Source organism: Scyliorhinus torazame, chromosome 21 (assembly GCF_047496885.1).
Source record: "Scyliorhinus torazame isolate Kashiwa2021f chromosome 21, sScyTor2.1, whole genome shotgun sequence".
NCBI lineage: Eukaryota > Metazoa > Chordata > Chondrichthyes > Carcharhiniformes > Scyliorhinidae > Scyliorhinus > Scyliorhinus torazame.
In genome coordinates, this window is record NC_092727.1 from 8,392,961 (window position 1) to 8,414,447 (window position 21,487).

At 46.1% G+C, this 21,487-nt stretch overlaps 1 protein-coding gene across 3 annotated transcripts in view; it reads left to right on the forward strand.

Annotated features, from left to right (window-relative positions):
• LOC140398138 (Na(+)/H(+) exchange regulatory cofactor NHE-RF3-like) overlaps nt 1–21,487 on the forward strand; it is a 52,481-nt gene that overhangs the window by 23,288 nt on the left and 7,706 nt on the right. For all 3 annotated transcript variants that reach the window (XM_072486445.1, XM_072486444.1, XM_072486443.1), the window contains exons 3-7: nt 1,544–1,608; nt 3,440–3,651; nt 7,928–8,129; nt 11,442–11,578; nt 18,045–18,249. In XM_072486445.1, coding sequence (XP_072342546.1) covers nt 1,544–1,608; nt 3,440–3,651; nt 7,928–8,129; nt 11,442–11,578; nt 18,045–18,249 — 821 coding nt within the window. The remainder of the gene's footprint in view (nt 1–1,543; nt 1,609–3,439; nt 3,652–7,927; nt 8,130–11,441; nt 11,579–18,044; nt 18,250–21,487) is intronic.

Below are 21,487 nucleotides of genomic sequence, written 5' to 3' on the forward strand. Positions count from 1 at the left end.
AATCCATATAAATGACCTGCAAGCAGGGACAGAGTGTAACATAGCAAACGTTGCGGATGATACTAAAATAGGTAGGAAAGCAGGCAGTGAGGAGGAGATAAAGATTTTACAGACGGAAATAGATAGCTGTTCAAAAACAGCTTCTTCCTCATTGTTACCAGACTTCTAAGTGACCCTCTTATGGACTGAGCTGATTAATACTACACTCCTGTATGCTTCACCCGATGCCGGTGTCCATTGTGTACCTTGTGTTGCCCTATTATGTATTTTATTTTTTTTAAATTTTATTTTCATGTACTAAATGATCTGTTTGAGCTGCTCGCAGAAAAATACTTTTCACTGTACCTCGGTACACATGACGATAAACAAATCAAAACCAATCCAATAGGCTAGGAGATTGGGCCAAAATTTGGCAGATGGAGTTTAATGTGGATAAGTGTGAGGTTATCCATTTTGGCCCAAAACATAGAAAGGCAAGTTATTGTTGAAATGGAAAGCAGATTCAAAACGTGTCTGGGCAGAGATCCGAGTGCATTTGTTCATGAATCGCAGAAAGTCAGTATACAGGTACAGCATGTAATTAAAAAGGCAAATAGAATGTTAGCATTTATTGTAAAAGGCCTGGATTATAAAAGTAGAGAATTGTTGTTGCAATTGTGTAGCGTGTTGGTGAGACCACGTCTGGAGTATTGTGTCCAGTTTTGGTCTCCTTATTTGAGGAAGGATGTGGTGGCATTGGAGGCGGTTCAGAGAAGGTTCATCAGACTGATTCCGGGGATGACAGGGTTCACATATGACATATGGGGAGAGATTAAACAGTTTGGGTTTATACTCGCTGGAGTTTAGAAGGATGAGAGGAGATCTGATCGAGGTGTGTAAAATACTAAAAGGGATTGATGAAGTAAACGTCAACCAAATGTTCCCCCTTGTGGGGCAATCTTGAACGCGAGGTCACAGATAGAGGTTGAGAGGTGGTAGATTTAGAACTGAGATGAGGAGGAACTACTTCTCGCAGAGGGTGGTGAATTTGTCAACTCGCTGTCTCATAGTGCGGTGGAAGAGTCATTAAATGGTTTCAAGAAGGAGATAGATATATTTCTGATTTTAAAAAACAGTTAAAGGAATATGGGGAACAGGTAGGGAAGTGGATTTGAGACCAGGAAGAGATGAGCCGTGATCTGATTGAATGTCGAAGCAGGCTCGAAGGGCTGAATGGCCTACTTCTGCCCCTAATTCCTATGTTCCTAACCAGAGGAGAAGTGAGAAGAACGTTGTTTTTATGCAGTGTGTTTTTAATGATCTGAATGCACTGACAGGGCAGTGGAACAGATTCAGTGTAACTTTCAAAAGGGAATTGGATGAATAATTGTAAAGGAAAATGTTGCATGTCAATGATGAAAGAGTAGGGGAGTAGGGGCTAACTGAATAACCCTCCCTCAGAGCTGGCACTGAAGTGATTGGCCAAATGGCCTCTTCCTGTGCCACTAGACTGTCAAAAGAATAAAACCAATGTCTTTTTTAAATCTTCTGATTTGTTTTTCAGGAAATTTACTTTTAATCCAAAGGAAGGAATCGACAATCCGGCTTTGGTCATATGTGACGACCTTGGTAAATTAAGCTCAATGCATTTTATTGAAAGCATTTTATGAGGTGCTGTAAATGGCAGATAAGAGCTAAATATTAACTTTTCCCATCACTATAGCTGAATGTAGCCCCAAAGCAATGGAACACTGTCCTGGCTGACGAGAAAAGTTCTGTCACTAGCGCAGAGGCCACATTAATGAATCTGGAAACAAACAAAAAAAAAAATCTAATTTCTATTTTGGAGCATCCTGGTTAAATGTTTCCTTGGTGATCTGGGAATCAGAGCTATATTATGTGCTATCCCAGTTTATTACCATCACGGATGACAGAATTCACTTAAGCGGAGCGGGAAGAAGCTGGTTTGGAACAACAACACCAGCATACACCAGTCGGGCTGAATGGCCTGTTTCTGTGCCATTAGGAGGGGGTGAGGGGCAGGGTGGTAATAACACTAGATTAGTAATCAAGAGGACCAGCCTCATGCTCTAGATATCTGGTTTCAAATCCATGAAATTTGAATTCAATAAAACCTGAAATTGAAAGTTAGTTTTATGGTTACCATTACTGAAGACTATCATTGATTGTAAAAATCCATCTCATTTACTAATGTCCTTCAGGGAGAGGAATCTGCCATCCTCACCCTATCTGGCCTACATGTGACTTTCCTGCAATAGCAATGTGACTGACTGTTAACGGTCCTCTGAAATGGCCCGGGCAAGTCATCCAGTTCCATTGGGCTGAGCGACAAATGCTGGCCTTAGCATTTGTCCACATCCAATCAAATAATTTTAAAAGGACTGCAAACTAGGTGCCCTGGAATCCTTACACAACTACGCTGCAGGGTGGGATTCTCAGTTGCCCGACCCCGAAATCGTATTCGGCGATCGGGTGGAGAATCCCCGTTTGCGACCGAATCGGGACCGGCGGCGTTTTCGGGGTCGGGCAACTGAGAATCCCACCCTAATTAATGCAGCGTAACTGTGTAAGGATTCCAGGGCACCTAGTTTTCAGTTTCCATTGGAGATTTGAGGGAATCGCAGTGTCATCCCCAAAGCACCAATTTACATTCCAATGCATTTTATAAGAAATAGCAACTGGTGCCAGCTATTTAGCTCTTTAAGCCTGCTTTACCATTTAATAAGATAATGACTGATCTTCTACCTCCACTCCCCTTTCCTCACTTTCTTCATATCCCTTAATTCCCTTAGTATCCAAAAGTCTATCAGCCTCAGTATATGGGCGGCACGGCAGCACAGTAGTTAGCACTGTTGCTTCACAGCGGCAGGGTCCCAGGTTCGATTCCCGGCTTGGGTCACTGTCTGTGCGGAGTCTGCACATTCTCCCCCGTGTCTGCGTGGGTTTCCTCCGGGCGCTCCGGTTTCCTCCCACAGTCCAAAGACGTGCTGTTAGGTGAATTGGACATTCCTCAATGTACCCGAACAGGCGCCGGAATATGGCAACTAGGGGCTTTTCACAGTAACTTCATTGCAATGTTAATGTAAGCCTACTTGTGACACTAATAATAAAGATTATTATATTCAACTTAAAGACTTGCGTATCCACAGTGCTTTGGGATGGAGAATTCCAAATCCTTTGAGTGAAGACATTGCTCTTAACCTCAGCCCAAATGGTAGACCCTTTACCCCGAGATAATGACCCCTATTTCTAGATTCTGCACTCAGGGGAAATTGTTTCTCAGCATCTATTCGTCAGTATTTGAATATATTTAATATATCTCAATTAGATCAACTTCAGATTTTCTACCATCACTGCTTTTGTTCCCATCATTTGTCTGCTCTGAATCACAGTGAAAATCTGAAGTAGGCACATCAATGCTGTATGTTCGTTGTTTCAGAATTGCCAATCACCCTCAAGCCCAGAGTCTGTGTCTTGACTAAGAAAGATAAAGAGGTGTTTGGCTTCTACTTGAGAGCAGAGAAGGGAAAGCCAGGACACATCATCAGACAAGTGGAGCCTGGGAGCTGTGCTCAGCATGCTGGGCTCGTTGATGCTGACAGGGTATTGGAGGTAAATGGAGAGTACGTGGACAACACCGAGCATTTCAAGGTGAGACTGGTTTTATTACGTTTTTTAGCCCCGATCTGCTGAAGATCGGGGTACAAGCCCCGCCACAGAGAGTTGAGCACTGTTATGGGCCGGGGTTTAGAGAACCCCAAAGTGTATCATGGAGTTCACCTGACCCACAACTTTTAATAGATTGTGGTAAGGGGAGCACACGGCCCACTCTACATAGTGGTACTTCAATAACCCCCAAAGAATACAACACTAAGTAATCCTTTAAGCTGTCCTTTTAACAACCTTTAAACAGAAGCACATCAGAGTTTACATTCAATACTGAAAACATTAAAATTTCTGAATTCACCAAATGATCAAGAGATAGTCCTTCATGGCAGAGAGCTCAACAGTACAGCTGCTTTGTCTGACTTCAGCTGCAACACACTAAAAAACGAAACCCAAAAAGACAGAGACCCACCCAAGCTTTTCTCAAAGTGAAACTAAAAAGCAGAACCAGAGCTCAGCTCCACCCACACTCTGACATCACTGCAGTAACATTTTTTTTTAAAAAAAATATTTTATTCAAATTTTTTGGCCAAACAAAACAATACAAAGGTTTTCCTTTTTACAACAGTAAAACAGTATAAATAACAGTGGCCGTTTTTAACAAATAAATAAATAATATATAAACTAAATGGCAACTGCCCTATCAAAAATAATAACTCTCCAAAAATAAAATCAAACAATCCAATATACATAGCCTAATACAAATATTTATCACTGCAGTAACATGAGCAGCCAAACATTTCTTAAAGTGACAGTCTCATGACAGCACATAATCCTAGCTGGTATATCAACAGAAAACTGAGGGAGTGCTGCGTTGTTGGAGGTCCTGTCTTTTGGGTGAGATATTTAACTAAGGCTCCGTCTTCCCTTCAGGTAGATGCTAAAGATCCCATAGTACTATGTGAAGAAGAGGACTGCTCTCCCCAGCCTCTTGACATTCAATAGGATTACCATCACTGAAACACTCTCACAATCTTGTGGGGTTACCATTTTTTAAATATAAAATTATTATTTGTTTAGTTTTTCCAATTAAGGGGCAATTTAGCATGGTCAATCCACTGGCAATTTATCATGGCCAGTCCACCTCACCTGCACATCTTTGGACTGTGGGAGGAAACCGGAGCACCCGGAGGAAACCCACGCACACACGGGGAGGATGTGCAGACTCCGCACAGACAGTGACCAAAGCCGGAATCGAACCTGGGACCCGGGCGCTGTGAAGCCACAGTGCTATCCACTGTGCTACCGTGCTGCCCTGCATGAGTGCAGCTCCAACAACACTCAAGCAGCTTGACACCATCTAGGACAAAGCAGCCCACCTTTGTTTCTAAATTTAAAGTGCCCAGTTAATTTTTTCCAATTAAGGGGCAATTTAGCGTGGCCAATCCACCTACCCTGCACATCTTTGGGTTGTGGGGGCGAAACCCACGCAAACATGGGGAGAACGTACAAACTCCGCACGTTCAGTGACCCAGAGCCGGGATCGAACCTGGGACCTCGGCGCCATGAGACAGCAGTGCTAGACAAAGCAGGCCACTTGATTGGCACCTTTCCACAAACATTCGCTCCCTCCACCACCGATGCACAGTGCCAGCAGTGTATACCATCTGCCAGGTGTGCTGGAGGTACTCACCAAGGCTCCCTGGACAGCACCTTCATAACTCACAACTGCTAGCATCTAAGATAAGTGCAGCAGATACAGGGGGACACCACACACCTGCAAGTTCCCCTCCAAGCCACACATCATCCTGACTTGGAAATATATTGCTGTTTCTTCACAGTTCCTGGGTCAAAGTCCTGCAACTCCCTCCCTAGCAGCAATGTGGATGTACCTACATCACAAGGACTTTAGCAGCTCAAGAAGACAGCTCACTATCACTTTCTCAAGGGCAATTAGGGATTGGCAGTAAAGGCTGGTCTATCCAGTGATGCTCACATCCCACGAATGAATAAAAACAGAGACCCAGACAGCTGAGGGCACAGCCACCAATAGGGGAGTCATTGAAGACAGGGTTGACAAGGGTATAACGATCTCAGAAGATTAAGGCCTTGAAAGAGGTTACAGAGACATGAAGGAGAAAGAAGAGAATAGAAAACAAGGATGGGAATTTTAAAATTGAGAGATTGCTGGGCAGAGTGGTCTGGTCAGTGCAGCTCAGCGAACATAAGAGGGGGATAGACGTGTGGAGAGGACTTGGAATGATTAGGATACAAGCGGCAGAAGTTTGAATGTGTTCAAGTTCTTAGGCAGCGTTTGTTACATTCAGTGACTGTAGCGATGGGATTGTCTGGAATGTTGGGGCAGGATGGGGGCGAGGTGGGATTGTCTCATGTTACTAGATAGCTCAGAATGAGCTGTAATCTGTGTGTACTTGATCTGGGAAGTTTAACATGATTGTTTCAAACCAACCGATGAGATTCTGGTAAATACAGGATACAATATCAGTGATATAGGGCGGAATTCTCCCCCCCCCCACGTCGGGTGGGAGAATCGCTGGGGCACCGCACGTGTCCCGCCACGCCGCCCCGAAGCCCACACGCGATTCTCCCCCCCCCCCAAACCGGCGTGGCGAGAATCACGGCTGGCCGCCGGGAGAATCACTGCTCGCCATTTGTAACGGGCGAGCGGCGATTCTCCGGCCCGGATGGGCCGAGCGGCCTGCCCAATACGACGGGTTCCCACCGGCGCTGTCCACACCTGGTCACTGCCGGCGGGAACAGCGCGGGAATGCTGAGGGGGGGCAGCCTGTTGGGGGGGAGGGGTGTTCCTGCACCGGGGGGGCCTCCAATGGGGTCTGGCCCGCGATCGGTGCCCACCGATCGGTGGGTCAGCCTCTCTGAAGGAGGACCTCCTTTCATCCACCGCCCCGCAAGATCGATCCGACATCTTCCTGCGGGGCGGCCTCGGGGAGGACGGTAACCGCGCATGCGCGGGTGACGTCATTTACGCGGTGCCGGCCGCGTCATTTACGCGGCACACTTTTACGCGGCGCCAAGCCCCGGCGCGCGTAAATGACGCGATGCCGCTCCTAGTCCCCCGGGGGTGGGAGAATAGGGGGCTGGGAGCGGGCTCCGACACCAGAGTGAAACACTCCGGTTTTCACTCTGGCGTCGGCACTTAGACTCCCGATGGGAGAATTGCGCCCATAATATCCTGAAGCACCAGCTGCATATCGGACGCATTCCTTGACACTTTGAATCTAATCTGATTTCATTCATTCATAGCTTGCTGTATTGAAACATCTCAATGTGTTTCACTTTCACAGGTATTTTGAGAGTGCAGTCAAGAAAGGCAGAAAGAGGGGCCAACTGATAGACAGACAAGTAAATAAGATCTTAATGACTCAGCGCTTTAGAGCCAACAAAGTGCTTTTCTGAAGTTTCCAGAAGTGTTAGAACATAGAACAGTACAGCACAGTACAGGCCCTTCAGCCCACGATGTTGATCCTAATCTAAGATCAACCTAAGCTACACCCCTTCAATTTACTGCTGTCCATGTGCCTGTCCAAGAGTCGTTTAAATGTCCCTAATGACTCTGACTCCACCACCTCTGCTGGCAGTGCATTCCACATACCCACCACTCTCTGTGTAAAGAACCGACCTCTGACATCTCCTCACTGTTGTAATGCAGCAAACACCGCAGCTAATATGAGCATCAACAACCTCCAACACATCATACGTGATAATGTCCAGAAAATTATTCTTTATTGATGTTGGGTGAGGCATGAATATGAAACATGAAACACTCTGAGTCATCCAACAGGGAGAATAGGTGTTTTACGTCTCATCCAAAAAGCAAAGGTTGTCCGTATATTGGTTTAGCCTTGTCATGTTGCCTGTGCCTGAGAAATGAGCATGGTTTTGAACCATTCTCTTGCCACACTGTTTAAATTGGTGATCAGGCACATCCCACATCATTCCAATTGATTGATTACATTCAGTGACTATAGAGATGGGATTGTTTGGAATGTTGGGCAGGAAGGGGACGAGGTGGGATTGTCTCATGTTACGAGATAGCTAATTTGTGTGTCCGTCATTGAGTCCATTAGCTGCTCAGTCAATGGAGTTTTGGATATTAGGGAATCAGGGATGTGGGGTTGTGTGGGAAAGTGTAACTGTGGTCCAAGTTTGACCGTGATCGTATTGAATGAGGAGCTGAATGGCCTTTGCCTCCTTTGCCTTTTGGTCTCAGGGGTTTAAGGAGCCAAGCAGATGGTGTGAACATGGTGTTCATAATACATTGCCTCTCTTTCCTTGGTAGGTTGTAGAGAAAATAAGGCTGAGTGGCAGTAAGATCACCTTTCTAGTTGTCGATGGGGCTACCTATGAAGACGCAAAAGTGAAGAATCTGAATATTGCGGAGCTTATACAGTCCGACATTCAGCCTTCGTGTGGCAAACCACGATTGTGTTTCGTGGAAAAAGGCCCTAACGGATTTGGCTTTGAGTTGCGCTCTTCTGAAGGTACGTTTCCCCCAGGTTTTTCTCTTTGCACCTCACTGACATGTTCCTTTTTCTTGCTGAGAGAGATGCAGGGACTTCCACACGCTCGGGCTCAGCACCAATCAGTGGAGTTACTCACCCAGCCCATAGCTGAGTCCTGGGTAGGATTTCATGGAAATATTGGCACGGAGGAAGGGCCAGCTCTGCTGACTGTGTTTTAGACTTCTCCCTGTGACTGGAAGCTGACAATTAGTGATCATCAACTGCAGAGAAGGACATACAATGACACACACAGTGCTGCAAAGCAGGACCCTGGCCAATGGGCCAGGCCCCATACGGAGAGGTGGCTGTGGTCTGGGAGCAGGAGCATCAATGGTCTGAGTCCTCCTCAGCTGTTGCTACATTTAGATCATGGCAGACTGACTCTTAAAGTGAGCAGTTGACCACAGATTATAAATGAAGCCCAGTCAAAACAAAAGTTACATAGTTATTGAAACATATCTTTCAAGCAGGTTCTTGAGTTTTGAAATGCATCAGTGCTTTGCTGAGTGCCCAATGAACTCAATTACTATCAAAAGTTATAAATTACAGGCACACCTTACAATGGGTGCTTCAGGAATTTAAACTTTTGCGAGATTGAGGTGAAGGAAAATAATACGAACAGTTTTTCTTTACATATTTCCCTCTCTATCCACGTACTTTTGTACTACATAATCGTGTAATTACTAAAATTCAACTTCATAAAACAAGAATTCAACTTACTTATGCATTTACAATATGAACCTTCTTCATTACTGAACAGACTCTTTCTCCCCCATTGGCCAGGTGCATTTTAACCCATGGTTTGTTATATTTTAGTTAGTTTCAGGCCGGAATTCGCCAATCGTTCACACCAGCGGGATTCTGTGGTCCCGGCGGCAGGGTACACTCCACAAACCCCCCCCCCCCCCCCCCCCCCCCCCCCACCCCCCAATCCTGCGAGTTTCCTGGCAGCGTGAGGGTGGGTTCACCGGGAATTCCCATTGACAGCGGCTGGGAGATTGTAGAATTCCGCCCTCAGTCTTGATCAATATAATTGCAATTCTACCAATTCTTGAGTTGGAAATCGTGCTCCTCGACTGTACCATTGCTGACGATGTAAACTTATTGTTTAAAATTATTAAATTGTTGCAGGGTCGGCACTGGGCCAATAACCTCGCATTGTTTTAAAGTGACATCTTCTTTGCTTTAACAGGCAAAGGCTAAAAACGAACAATAAGACAGGATAAAGAGAAAACAACATGCTACAATATGGGTAGACTTCAGACCAGCCCTTTCAACTCCTGGCAGAGCCCTCCTTTTTGCTGTTAGATTATTTTGGGCAATTACTAAACATCTCGTGTGTATATATATAATATATATTATATACATAGCTCCTGTTGGGGTTTCTATATGTGCTCAATCTCCCCATCAATATTAATCATCTCATGCAGTAATGTTGTCCAAATGACTGTCCATGTTTTTGACCCATTGCTTAGATTACCTTCATCATGCTTGTCACATGCTGGTTGCTTCATGTGCAACTTGGCACTTCTGCACGCTCAGCAATTGCATAGGTTATCCAGTATGCAGCATCTAATAAAAGGCACTCCTGTACTTTCTGGCTCTGTTCCGGATGAGAGGTTGGTTTGCCGCTGTTTGACTGGAAACTCTCCTGCATGCCCTTGTGAATAGGCAGCTGACAAAGTGAAAAATTAATTCTTCTCTGTTCAGCAGATTCAGGGACACAAGCCATCTTCAAGGAAATGATACTCATTAACTAGCTTAACTTCACTGTATTGATATTCACTAGATTTTGAATTAATATATGATTGAGTTATCCCAGTTGGTTTAATGTAAGAAGGGAAGGGGATACAGTTGAGCATGCTGCTTCCACGAGTTCAGGAAGCAGGAACTAAAGGCCACAGGTGAAAAAAAAGATGAAATTTAGAACTAACAGGAGAGCAAAATCCCTTTGCCTCGAGTGGTTTGAGGCTGTGGAATTTATGGAGGCAGAGTTATATCTCAGATCTGCCAGTCAGCTGTAAGGCTGGACTCATTTCCGCTGCCCAGCAGGTTTTCTACTCCCCGACAATAATGCCCGTTTTCAATCAGGACTTGGGGGGTCCCGGCCAAAGCTGAAATGAACCCATGCAGATTCTCCAGTGCAAATGTAATTATCGAAATAAGTGTCTCAGGGTTTTTTTAATGAATAGTGTGAAGGTTAGTGAATGGCTGGGCGAGTGGATCAGTGGGTGGATGAGAAGGCAGTCGGGTCAGGTGGGAGATTGGGTCCAGGTGCCAAGTGGGTGCGGTACAATGAAGCAGTGAAGGTACAATTGGAGTAAACATCCTCTGTACAATACCATATATACAGTGTGTACTGACAAACACGTTTTTTCAGTGTATCTTCCCACTTTGTTCCCCTGTGGGGAATAGTGAGCTGCGGGTGGGTGGGATCAGGAGGGCATCGGCGTTTTGGGGAGCAGATTTGACGTAATTTGGAGCAGGGCTTGATGTCATTTGGGGCGGGCCTCCACGCCAACCGAGGGTGGGGGTGTGACTTGGCAAAAGAGGGAGGGTGCGAGGCCCCGAAAAATGGCAGTCCGCCTCTGATCAACTGGCACCAGAAAGCAAATGGGACCATTTTGCAAAAAAAAAGAAAATCGCTTATTGTCACAAGTAGGCTTCAAATGAAGTTACTGTGAAAAGCTCCTAGTCGCCACCTCCGGCGCCTGTTCGGGGAGGCTGGTATGGGAATTAATTTAAGTTTAATTTAAATTTAAATTTAAGACGAGGGTGTAAGTTGGGAAACGTGGAACTGGACGCTCATCAAAAGAGTTGCCCATGTTCCACTCATTAACTTCAATGGAAATAACATTTGAAAAAATAATGAGGAGTAAAACAAATAATTTAAAAGCATATAAATCATTTTTTTCAATGTGGTAAATGGAGGAGTGAGCTGATTCGGGACTATAAATGGGATTTAGGCATGGGGTCATGGGTCGGTACTGAATGAGTATTACGCATCTGCCTTTAAGCAGGGAAGAAGATGCTGCCAAAGTCGTAGTGAAAGAGGAGGCAGTTGAGACACTGCCTGAGCTAACAGGGAGGTATTAGAAAGACTTACCTATTGGGACTAGCTAAGTAACACTTATAGAAGTACAGGATGGGCTGAATGACCTCCTGCCCTACTGTACCCATTTTATGATTCTAAGAGCACACAATTCAATATTGTCCACTTCATACCATTGGCAAATGTTAAAATAAACGACTTAAAGATTATGAACTTGTATTCGCTTTTGGATGAATTAGGTGCCAAGGCTCCGTTTACATTGAGCATCCAACCTGAAGGACCTGCGGAGAGAAGCGGAGTGCAGTCAGATGACAGACTCATTGAAATTAATGGAGTCAATGTGGAGAATTATACCTATCTGCAAGTCAAAAGAGAGGTAAGGAGCCTCGTCGGATCCCTCGCATTAATTTGTCTTGTTAGTTGCCAATGATTGTATGATGCAACTAACACACTGTAGCCATTATGGGAAGTGGAGGAGAACCCAGCCTCTTAAAAAAAGCACGATGGGATCCAAATTTCTACTTGTGGCCTCTGTGGATAGCACTCTCACCTCTTAGTCAGAGGATCATGGCCAAAAGTCCGACTTCAAAGACTTGTGCACCTAAGCCAAGCTGGCACTGCAGTGCAGTACTGAGGGAGTGCTGCCCTATCTGAGGTGCAGTCTTCTAAATTATTATTTTATAATATAAATTTAGAGTACCCAATTTATTTTTTTTCCAATTAAGGGGCAATTCTAGCGTGGCCAATCCAACTATCCCTACACATCTTTGGGTTGTGGGGGCGAAACCCACGTAAACACAGGGAGAATGTGCAAACTCCACACGGACAGTGACCCAGAGCCGGGATCGAACCTGGGACCTCGGCGCCTTGAGGCGGCAGTGCTAACCACTGTGCCACCGTGCTGCCCCAGTCTTCTAAATTAAACTTTAAACCGAGGGTCCGTCTGACCTCTCAGGTGGATGCCAATGATCTCAAAGGATTATCTGAAGAAAAGCAGGGGAATTAAATGAAGGAGTTAAATCCCATCGTGAGACCTGGGCACAGTTATTGATTGCCACTGGGTGGGAAACTTGCTGCTTCTGTGCTTGGCTTGTGTGTTTGAGCACAAACTGGGAAATTGTAAACACCTTTCTTCCCTCCCAAATCATAACTTCTCACCAATCAAAATTAATGGTTCAGCATCAGTGGCTCCAGTTGCACAATGGAAAGCAACAATATAAAGTGATGTCACATAATCAGCAATCAGGGTTCGCTAATTGCTTCACTAATATCCTGTGATGGAGGTCTTGTGACGCAGAGGTCATTAGTGTCCCTGACTCTCGGCCAGAAGCTGAAGTCCTAGTCCAGCACTTGATGGCCACAGAAGATGCATTCATAATGTGGCCAAACCGGCTGATTGTCGGCCTGTGAATTCCTCTGATATAGCAGGTGGTAAGAGTGGTCTTGGTCAGTCAGACTGCAGAAGGTAACGCAAACCGCTCTGACGAGCATAACCATGGACCAAGCCAAAGGAAATCCATGATCACCAATGATACCTGAAGGAGGAGGAGAAACGCCCCGTGGGGAAGGGTACCTGCTGTTTTTTACCAGTTTGGCCTACACGTGGCACCAGCCCAATCACAATGCTCTGAACTGCCCTCTTCAGTTGTATTAGAACATAGAACACACTGTGCAGAAGGAGGCCATTCGACCCATCCAGTCTGCACCGACCCACTTCCACCGTATCCCTGTAACCCAATAACCCCTCCTAACCTTTTTGGTCACTAAGGGCAATTTATCATGGCCAATCCACCTAAACTGCACGTCTTTGGACTGTGGGAGGAAACCGGAGCACCTGGAGGAAACCCATGCAGACACAGGGAGAACGTGCAGACTCCGCGCAGACAGTGACCCAGCGGAGAATCGAACCTGGGACCCTGGCGCTGTGAAGCCACTATGCTAACCACTGTGCTACCGTGCTGCCACGTTGGCCCACCATCACCTTCTCAGGGGCAATTTAGGGATAGGCAATATATGGTGGCCTTGCCAGCAACATCCACATCTCTGAATGAATGAATGAAATAAATATGGATGAGCAAGCATAAAAAGTTATCAAAAGTTATATCGTTGCGGATTTGATGGGCCGAGTGGCCTCCTTCTGCAGTGTGGGCATTTTATGGATATCCAGTCTAAAAAAAAAGCACTGCAGATGTGTGGATTTTTCTATTTCCTACAGAAGCCATCCTTAACATCTTCCTGAGTGAGACTGACAATTTATGGGCCGATTGTGCTGTTGGTCTGTGGTTGGAATTGGATAAACAGTGCCTAAACCCAGAAAAGCCATACAGCTCGACAGCAACACTTTCATGTCATCAATTCTGACGTGCTGACACTGCACCACCCAAGTCCTCAACTGCTAATGTTCTATATCGGTTTCATTTTACCATTCTTTTATTTATACATTAAAAAGTCGGGTCGTGGAAGTGGGCTGCACGGTAGCACAGTGGTTAGTACAGTTTCTTCATAGCACCAGGGTCCCAGATACCATTCCCAGCGTAGGTCATTGTGCGGAACATAGAACATAGAACATAAAACATTACAGCGCAGTACAGGCCCTTCGGCCCTCGATATTGCGCCGACCTGTGAAACCACTCTAAAGCCCATCTACACTATTCCCTTATCGTCCATATGTCTATCCAATGACCATTTGAATACCCTTAGTGTTGGCGAGTCAACTACTGTTGCAGGCAGGGCATTCCACGCCCTTACTACTCTCTGAGTAAAGAACCTACCTCTGACATCTGTCCTATATCTATCTCCCCTCAATTTAAAGCTATGTCCCCTCGTGCTAGACATCACCATCCGAGGAAAAAGGCTCTCACTGTCCACCCTATCCAATCCTCTGATCATCTTGTATGCCTCAATTAAGTCACCTCTTAACCTTCTTCTCTCTAACGAAAACAGCCTCAAGTCCCTCAGCCTTCCCTCATAAGATCTTCCCTCCATACCAGGCAACATTCTGGTAAATCTCCTCTGCACCCTTTCCAATGCTTCCACATCCTTCCTATAATGCGGCGACCAGAATTGCACGCAATACTCCAAATGCGGCCGCACCAGAGTTTTGTACAGCTGCAACATGACCTCATGGTTCCGAAACTCAATCCCTCTACCAATAAAAGCTAACACACCGTACGCCTTCTTAACAACCCTCTCAACCTGGGTGGCAACTTTCAGGGATCTATGTACATGGACACCGAGATCTCTCTGCTCATCCACACTACCAAGAATCTTACCATTAGCCCAGTACTTTGTCTCCCTGTTATTCCTTCCAAAATGAATCACCTCACACTTTTCTGCATTAAACTCCATTTGCCACCTCTCAGCCCTGCGCTGCAGCTTATCTATGTCCCTATGTAACTTGTAACATCCTTCCGCACTGTCCACAACTCCATCGACTTTAGTGTCATCTGCAAATTTACTCACCCATCCTTCTACGCCCTCCTCCAGGTCATTTATAAAAATGGCAAACAGCAGTGGCCCCAAAACAGATCCTTGTGGTACACCACTAGTAACTGGACTCCAGTCTGAACATTTCCCATCAACCACCACCCTTTGTCTTCTTCCAGCTAGCCAATTTCTGATCCAAACTGCTAAATCACCCTGAATCCCATGCCTCCATATTTTCTGCAATAGCCTACCGTGGGGAACCTTATAAAACCCTTTACTGAAATCCATATACACCACATCAACTGCTTTACCCTCATCCACCTGTTTGGTCACCTTCTCAAAGAACTCAATAAGGTTTGTGAGGCACGACCTACCCTTCACAAAACCGTGTTAACTATCTCTAATCAAATTATTCCTTTCCAGATGATTATACATACTATCTCTTATAAACCTTCCCAAGACTTTGCCCGTATCAGAAGTAAGGCTCACTGGTCTATAGTTACCGGGGTTGTCTCTACTCCCCTTCTTGAACAAGGGGACAACATTTGCTATCCTCCAGTCTTCTGGCACTTTTCCTGCAGACAAAGATGACTTAAAGATCAAAGCCAAGGCTCAGCAATCTCCTCCCTAGCTTCACAGAGAATCCTAGGATAAATCCCATCCGGCCCAGGGGACTTATCTATTTTCACACTTTCCAGAATTGCTAACACCTCCTCATGATGAACCTCAACCCCTTCTAGTCTAGTAGCCTGAATCTCAGTATTCTCCTCGACAACATTGTCTTTTTCCTGTGTGAATATTGATGAAAAATATTCATTTAGCACCTCTCCTATCTCCTCGGACTCCACGCACAACTTCCCACTACTGTCCTTGACTGGCCCTACTCTTACCCTAGTCATTCTTTTATTCCTGACATATCTATAGAAAGCTTTAGGGTTATCCTTGATCCTACCTGCCAAAGACTACTCATGTCCCCTCCTGGCTCTTCTTAGCTCTCTCTTTAGGTCCATCCTAGCTAACTTGTAACTCTCGAGCGCCCTAACTGAACCTTCATGTCTCAACTTTACATAAGCCTCCTTCTTCCTCTTGACAAGTGTTTCGACTGCTTTAGTAAACCACGGTTCCCTCGCTCGACCACTTCCTCCCTGCCTGACAGGTACAACCTTATCAAGGACACGCAGTAGCTATTCCTTGAACAAGCTCCACAATTCCATTGTGCCCATCCCCTGCAGTTTTCCTCTCCATCCGATGCATCCTAAGTCTTGCCTCACCGCATCATAATTGCCTTTCCCCCAGATATAACTCTTGCCCTGCGATATATACCTATCCCTTTCCATCACTAAAGTAAACGTAATCGAATTGTGGTCACTATCACCAAAGTGCTCACCTACCTCCAAATCTAACACCTGTCCTGGTTCATTACCCAGCACCAAATCCAATATGGTCTCGCCTCTCGTTGGCCTATCTACATACTCTCTCTCCCTATTCCTTGTCTCGCTATCACGTGGCACGGGTAACAACCCAGAGATGATAACTCTGTTTGTCCTAGATCTAAGTTTCCACCCTAGCTCCCTGAATTCCTGCCTTACATCCCTATCCCTTTTCCTACCTATGTCGTTGGTACCTATGTGGACCATGACTTGGGGCTGCTCCCCCCTCCCCCTTAAGGGTCCCGAAAACACGATCCGAGACATCACGCACCCTGGCACCTGGGAGGCAACACACCAACCGCGAGTCTCTCTCGTTCCCACTGAATCTCTTAACTATCCCCCTAACTATGGAGTCTCCAATGACTAATGCTCTACTCCTCTCCCCCTTCCCTTCTGAGCAACAGGGACAGACTCTGTCCCAGAGACCTGTACCCCATGGCTTACCCCTGGTAAGTCCCCCCCCCCCCTCCCCCCAACAGTATCCAAAGCGGCATACCTGTTCCTCAGGGGAACGACCACAGGGGATCCCTGTACTGACTGCTTCCTCCCAGCCCCTCTCACCGTCACCCATCTATCTTTATTCTTCGGAGTAACTACATCCCTGAAGCTTCTATCTATGACCACCTCTGCTTCCCGAATGATCCAAAGTTCATCCAGCTCCAGCTCCAGTTCCCTAATGTGGTTTCTGAGGAGCTGGAGATGGGTGCATTTCCCACAGATGAAATCAGCAGGGACACTGACACTGTCCCTCACCTCAAACATTCTGCAGGAGGAGCATTGCATTACCTTCCGTGCCATCCCCTCTAGATAAAAGAGAAAAAGAAAGAAAGAGCTTACCTGTTATTCACTCCCCTTCACAGCAAGCACTCACTCGGCAACCTCTGCGACCCGCACAGTAACACCTGAGGGAAAATAAAAGAAAAACTACTTACCAGTCACCAGCCAATCCCCTACCTGCAGGCCGTGACGTCATGGTTCAACTTCTTTTTACTTCTACGTGCCCTCGAGCCTTCCTCTTGATCTTTACAGCGGTTGGATTTTTTTTTTGGTTAGAGGAGGGGGTAGGGAGAGAAACACTGAAGAAGTGTTTCGGGTTTAAGTGTCACTTGACAACCGCTCCTCCACCTTCAAGTTAGGGTGAGCACAACGGTGTATACAAATTTCCCCCACAACAGCCAATCAGCAGTCTGCACGTTCTCCCCGTGTCTGCGTGGGTTTCCTCCGGGTGCTCCTGTTTCCTTCTACAGTCCAAAGATGTGCAGGTTAGGTGGATTGGCCATGATAAATTGCCCTTAGTGTCCAAAAAGGTTAGTTGGGGTTACTGGGTTACGGGGATCAGGTGGGGTGCTCTTTCCAAGGGCCGGTGCAAACTCGATGGGCCAAATGACCTCTTTCTGCACTGTGGATTCTATGAAGTGACGTCAGACGTTATTTTTGCATCCACTTTCGCACCTTCTGCGAGATAAGTTACCAGAAAAAGCACTGAATGGACAATGTTAACGGGTTCAAGGAGCATTTAGTCTGATCTCTGGAGAGAGAAGGGGTTGAAGAATATGCCGGTGGATAAATGAAATTGAAATTAATGAAATGGTTGAGTTTATTGTGGCTTTTTATTGCTCCTTCTAAAAATGTTGTTCAGGCCAACCACATCAAACAGAAGTAATTTTGTAACTGAAATGGATTAAACGTGCCTCATAAATACTGATTAGAAAATTATTATGGATGGGATATTTGGTGCCAAGAGGGTCAGTAATTTCACTTTGTCATTTTAACCTTGTAAAAACAACCAGTGTCAAAAGCAGCTCGCTGAGTTAAGTGCTAGATTTAGTTAAAGGAACTACGCAGAATCCCAAAAAACAAGTGAGAAAATGGGTAAACAGACGCATAAAAATGAACACATAGAAATCATGTTTAGAAAAAAGTACCGGAAAATATTTAACTTGGATTGTGCTGAATAATATAAGCAACGCTCATGTTTGCTGATAGATTAAAGAAACTGGAGACTCAGTAACGTTACTGGTGACTGATCAGAAGACAGATGTTTACTATAGAGACAAAGGCATCAGGATCGTTCCAGCTATGGCTTGCTTCAAGCACGTGCCATTTAGGCCAAGAAAGCTTTACTTGGTGAAAGGCAGTTGTGGCTACGGGTTCCTGTTGAAAACTGAGAAAACAACTTCAGGGACATACGGTAAGAGACTGATTGTAGACAGGAGACTAATCAAGGAAGCAACAAGTTTTTAGGACTTTGTTGTAATCAGATTAAGTTTAATTTCACCAATTTTTCCCTCTGCCTCGTACCTCACCCCTTTTTTGCTTTTATCCCTGTTCACAAACATTCATCCCCCAATCCTCATTTGAGGAATCACCATTATCCCTGGCGTTACTGTTCAATAAGCTAACGTTAAAGGGAGCTGTCCAAAATGAGAGCACAATCTTAAAATTAGAGCTAGGGCATTTCGGAATGAAATGAGGAAAGACTTCTTTTAGACAAGGGGTAGTGGAGATTTGAAATTGTCTCCTTCCACAAATGATTGGATTGGATTGGTTTATTGTCACGTGTACCGAGGTACAGTAAAAAGTATTGTTCTGCGTACAGCTCAGACAGATCATTCCGTACATGAAAAGAAAATACATAATAGGGCAAACATAAAATACACAGTGTAAATACACAGACACAGGTATCGGGTGAAACATACAGGAGTGTAGTACTACTCAGTAGAGAAGATGTGTGAAGAGATCAGATCAGTCCATTAGAGGATCATTTAGGAGTCTGGTAACAGCGGGGAAGAAGCTGTTTTTGAATCTGTTCGTGCGTGTTCTCAGACTTTTGTATCTCCTGCCCGATGGAAGAGGTTGGAAGAGTGAGTAAGCCGGGTGGGAGGGGTCTTTGATTATGCTGCCCGCTTTCCCCAGGCAGCGGGAGGTGTAGACAGGGTCACTGGATGGGAGGCGGGTCTGTGTGATGGACTGGGTGGTGTTCACGACTCTCTGTAAATGGACAGATACTGATATTTTCAAGATTGAAATCGATAGAGTATTGTTGGGTAAGAGCATATCTCCTTCTGTACCCTTCCTTCCCTCTTAGGAGGGCACTGCACAGGTTAAATATTGAATAAAACTGTCTCAATATTTCCACATAAACAATCCCCAAGTAGTAGTGCTAAATTATAAAATAAGAATTGAATATCTGGGTCGGTATTTGGTTTTTCAAATTACTTGCGTGCATTGTTTAGTAAATTGATAATTAAATATGATGTGACTTTTTTAACGGATACAAATTGGTTAGTCACGTTGTTTGAAATTGTTTGAAGTTCCTCTCACATTCCATTCAATAGAAGGAAGAGCGAGAAGTACATTATCTGGCCTGATCCGAAACTTAGAAGAGTATCCTCGACAGCAGCAATGTGAACCTTCCAGTGACCACTCTGCATGGTCTCTACAATTAATGTTCCCAGTTTAGTACCTGCCACCTGATATGGAAGCCATCCCTGGGAAATGGCTCACACGCTCACCATCACTGGGGGGGTTTCCTCGACTTCTAACTGCGTTTGTTGTCGACCTATTAATAGATATTGAGTGCTATGATTAGTCAACAATTTCATTATCCTTGTATCATTCGGTGGAGATGATGGCACAGTGGTAACATCACTGGACGAGTAACCCAGAGGCCCAGGCCTTTTCTCTGGGGACCTGGGTTCAAATCTCATCACAGCAGCTGGTGGAATTTGAATTCAATTCATAAACAAAAAAGTGACTATAATAACTTGTTGTAAAAATCCATCTGGTTCATTGAGATCCATTAGGGAAGGAATCATAGAATCATAGAATTTACAGTGCAGAAGGAGGCCATTCGGCCCATCGAGTCTGCACCGGCTCTTGGAAAGAGCACCCTACCCAAGGCCAACACCGCCACCCTATCCCCATAACCCAGTAACCCCACTCAACACTAAGGGCAATTTTGGACACGAAGGGCAATTTATCATGGCCATCCACCTAACCTGCACATCTTTGGACTGTGGGAGGAAACCGGAGCACCCGGAGGAAACCCACGCACACACGGGGAGGATGTGCAGACTCCGCACAGACAGTGACCAAAGCCGGAATCGAACCTGGGAACCTGGAGCTGTGAAGCAATTGTGCTATCCACAAGGCTACCGTGCTGCCCCACTGGGCATTCTTTGCCCCACTTTGCCATCCTTACCATTTGGCTGACCAACATATGCATTGACTCTTACGTGCCCTCTGAAATGACCGAGCTCGCCATTCAACACAGCACATTAGGGATGGGCAATAAATGTTGGCCTTTCCAAAAAAAAACACATCCCATGAAAAAATAAACTGAAAAAATGGTGCCACCAGGAAGGTAGAAGGTAAACTATACCAATCTCAATCTTTTTTCATCTGGTAGTTCCTGGGCAAGATTTTCCAGTTGGGAGACTATGAGCACGATTCTCTGGAAAAAGTTCATTTGCGGCGGGTTTTTCAGGGTGTTTCCCGCCAGATCTGCTGACGAGTTCCCACCGCTAGCCAATGACACTTAGTCCCTTTTTGGACCCTGGGAGTTTCTCACTGGTTTAGCCCACACTTCAAATTCTTTTCAGCACTGGGGAGCTGAACTCCGAGATCGGGCCGTCATTTTGAAAGGGTGCCCCGATCTCTCAGTGAGCTTGTAGGCTGCCCAACCCATGGGCAATGTCACACCCCCCCCCCCCCCCCCACCACACACACACACACACACACACACATGTATGGACATTATCCCACACTCCCCAAGTGAGGACACCCTGCTATGGGGTCCCTGTGGGACCTCCCTCTTCAGGCCCCCCACAAATTTCCTTACAGCACCCACTCCCTTCCAGGACCCCCACCCTTCACCCCCCAACCTCCCAGAGGTTCCTACTTACCTGCCTTGCACACCCCAACTCTTCAAATCTCCCCTCCACCCTCCTTTAATGGGCATGCCCCCCCTCGCCCCCCGGTCCTCGGCAGTGCCACGCTGGCACTTGCACTGCCACTCTGGTCCCCAGGCAGTGCACCTGCCTGCTTGGCAGTGCCATCTGGGCACATTGGCAATGCCAGGGTGGCAGTACATCAAGGTGCCCGCATACCAGGGTGAGGGTCAAGGGGCCATCTTGCATTTACCCTGACTGCCCTGGGGTGTCCGATGGCCCGGGAGAGCCCCCCGGGTGCCGTTCCGCCTGATCCACGTTTATATGGACCAGTGCTGAACGGCGCCTGGCTGCTGCCTCGCTGAAGAGTCTGGTGGATCCCGCGTTGCCGGTGGATACCTCATAAGTTCGCCAAAGCCAGTTTCAAACCGGCCTCGGCGCGTGCTGTTTGGTCACTCCCCTTGTGAGCGTGTTTCAGATTCGGACGCCTTGCTGGGCTTCGGTGAATCCCACGAGGCGTGAAGTGGGCAGCACGGT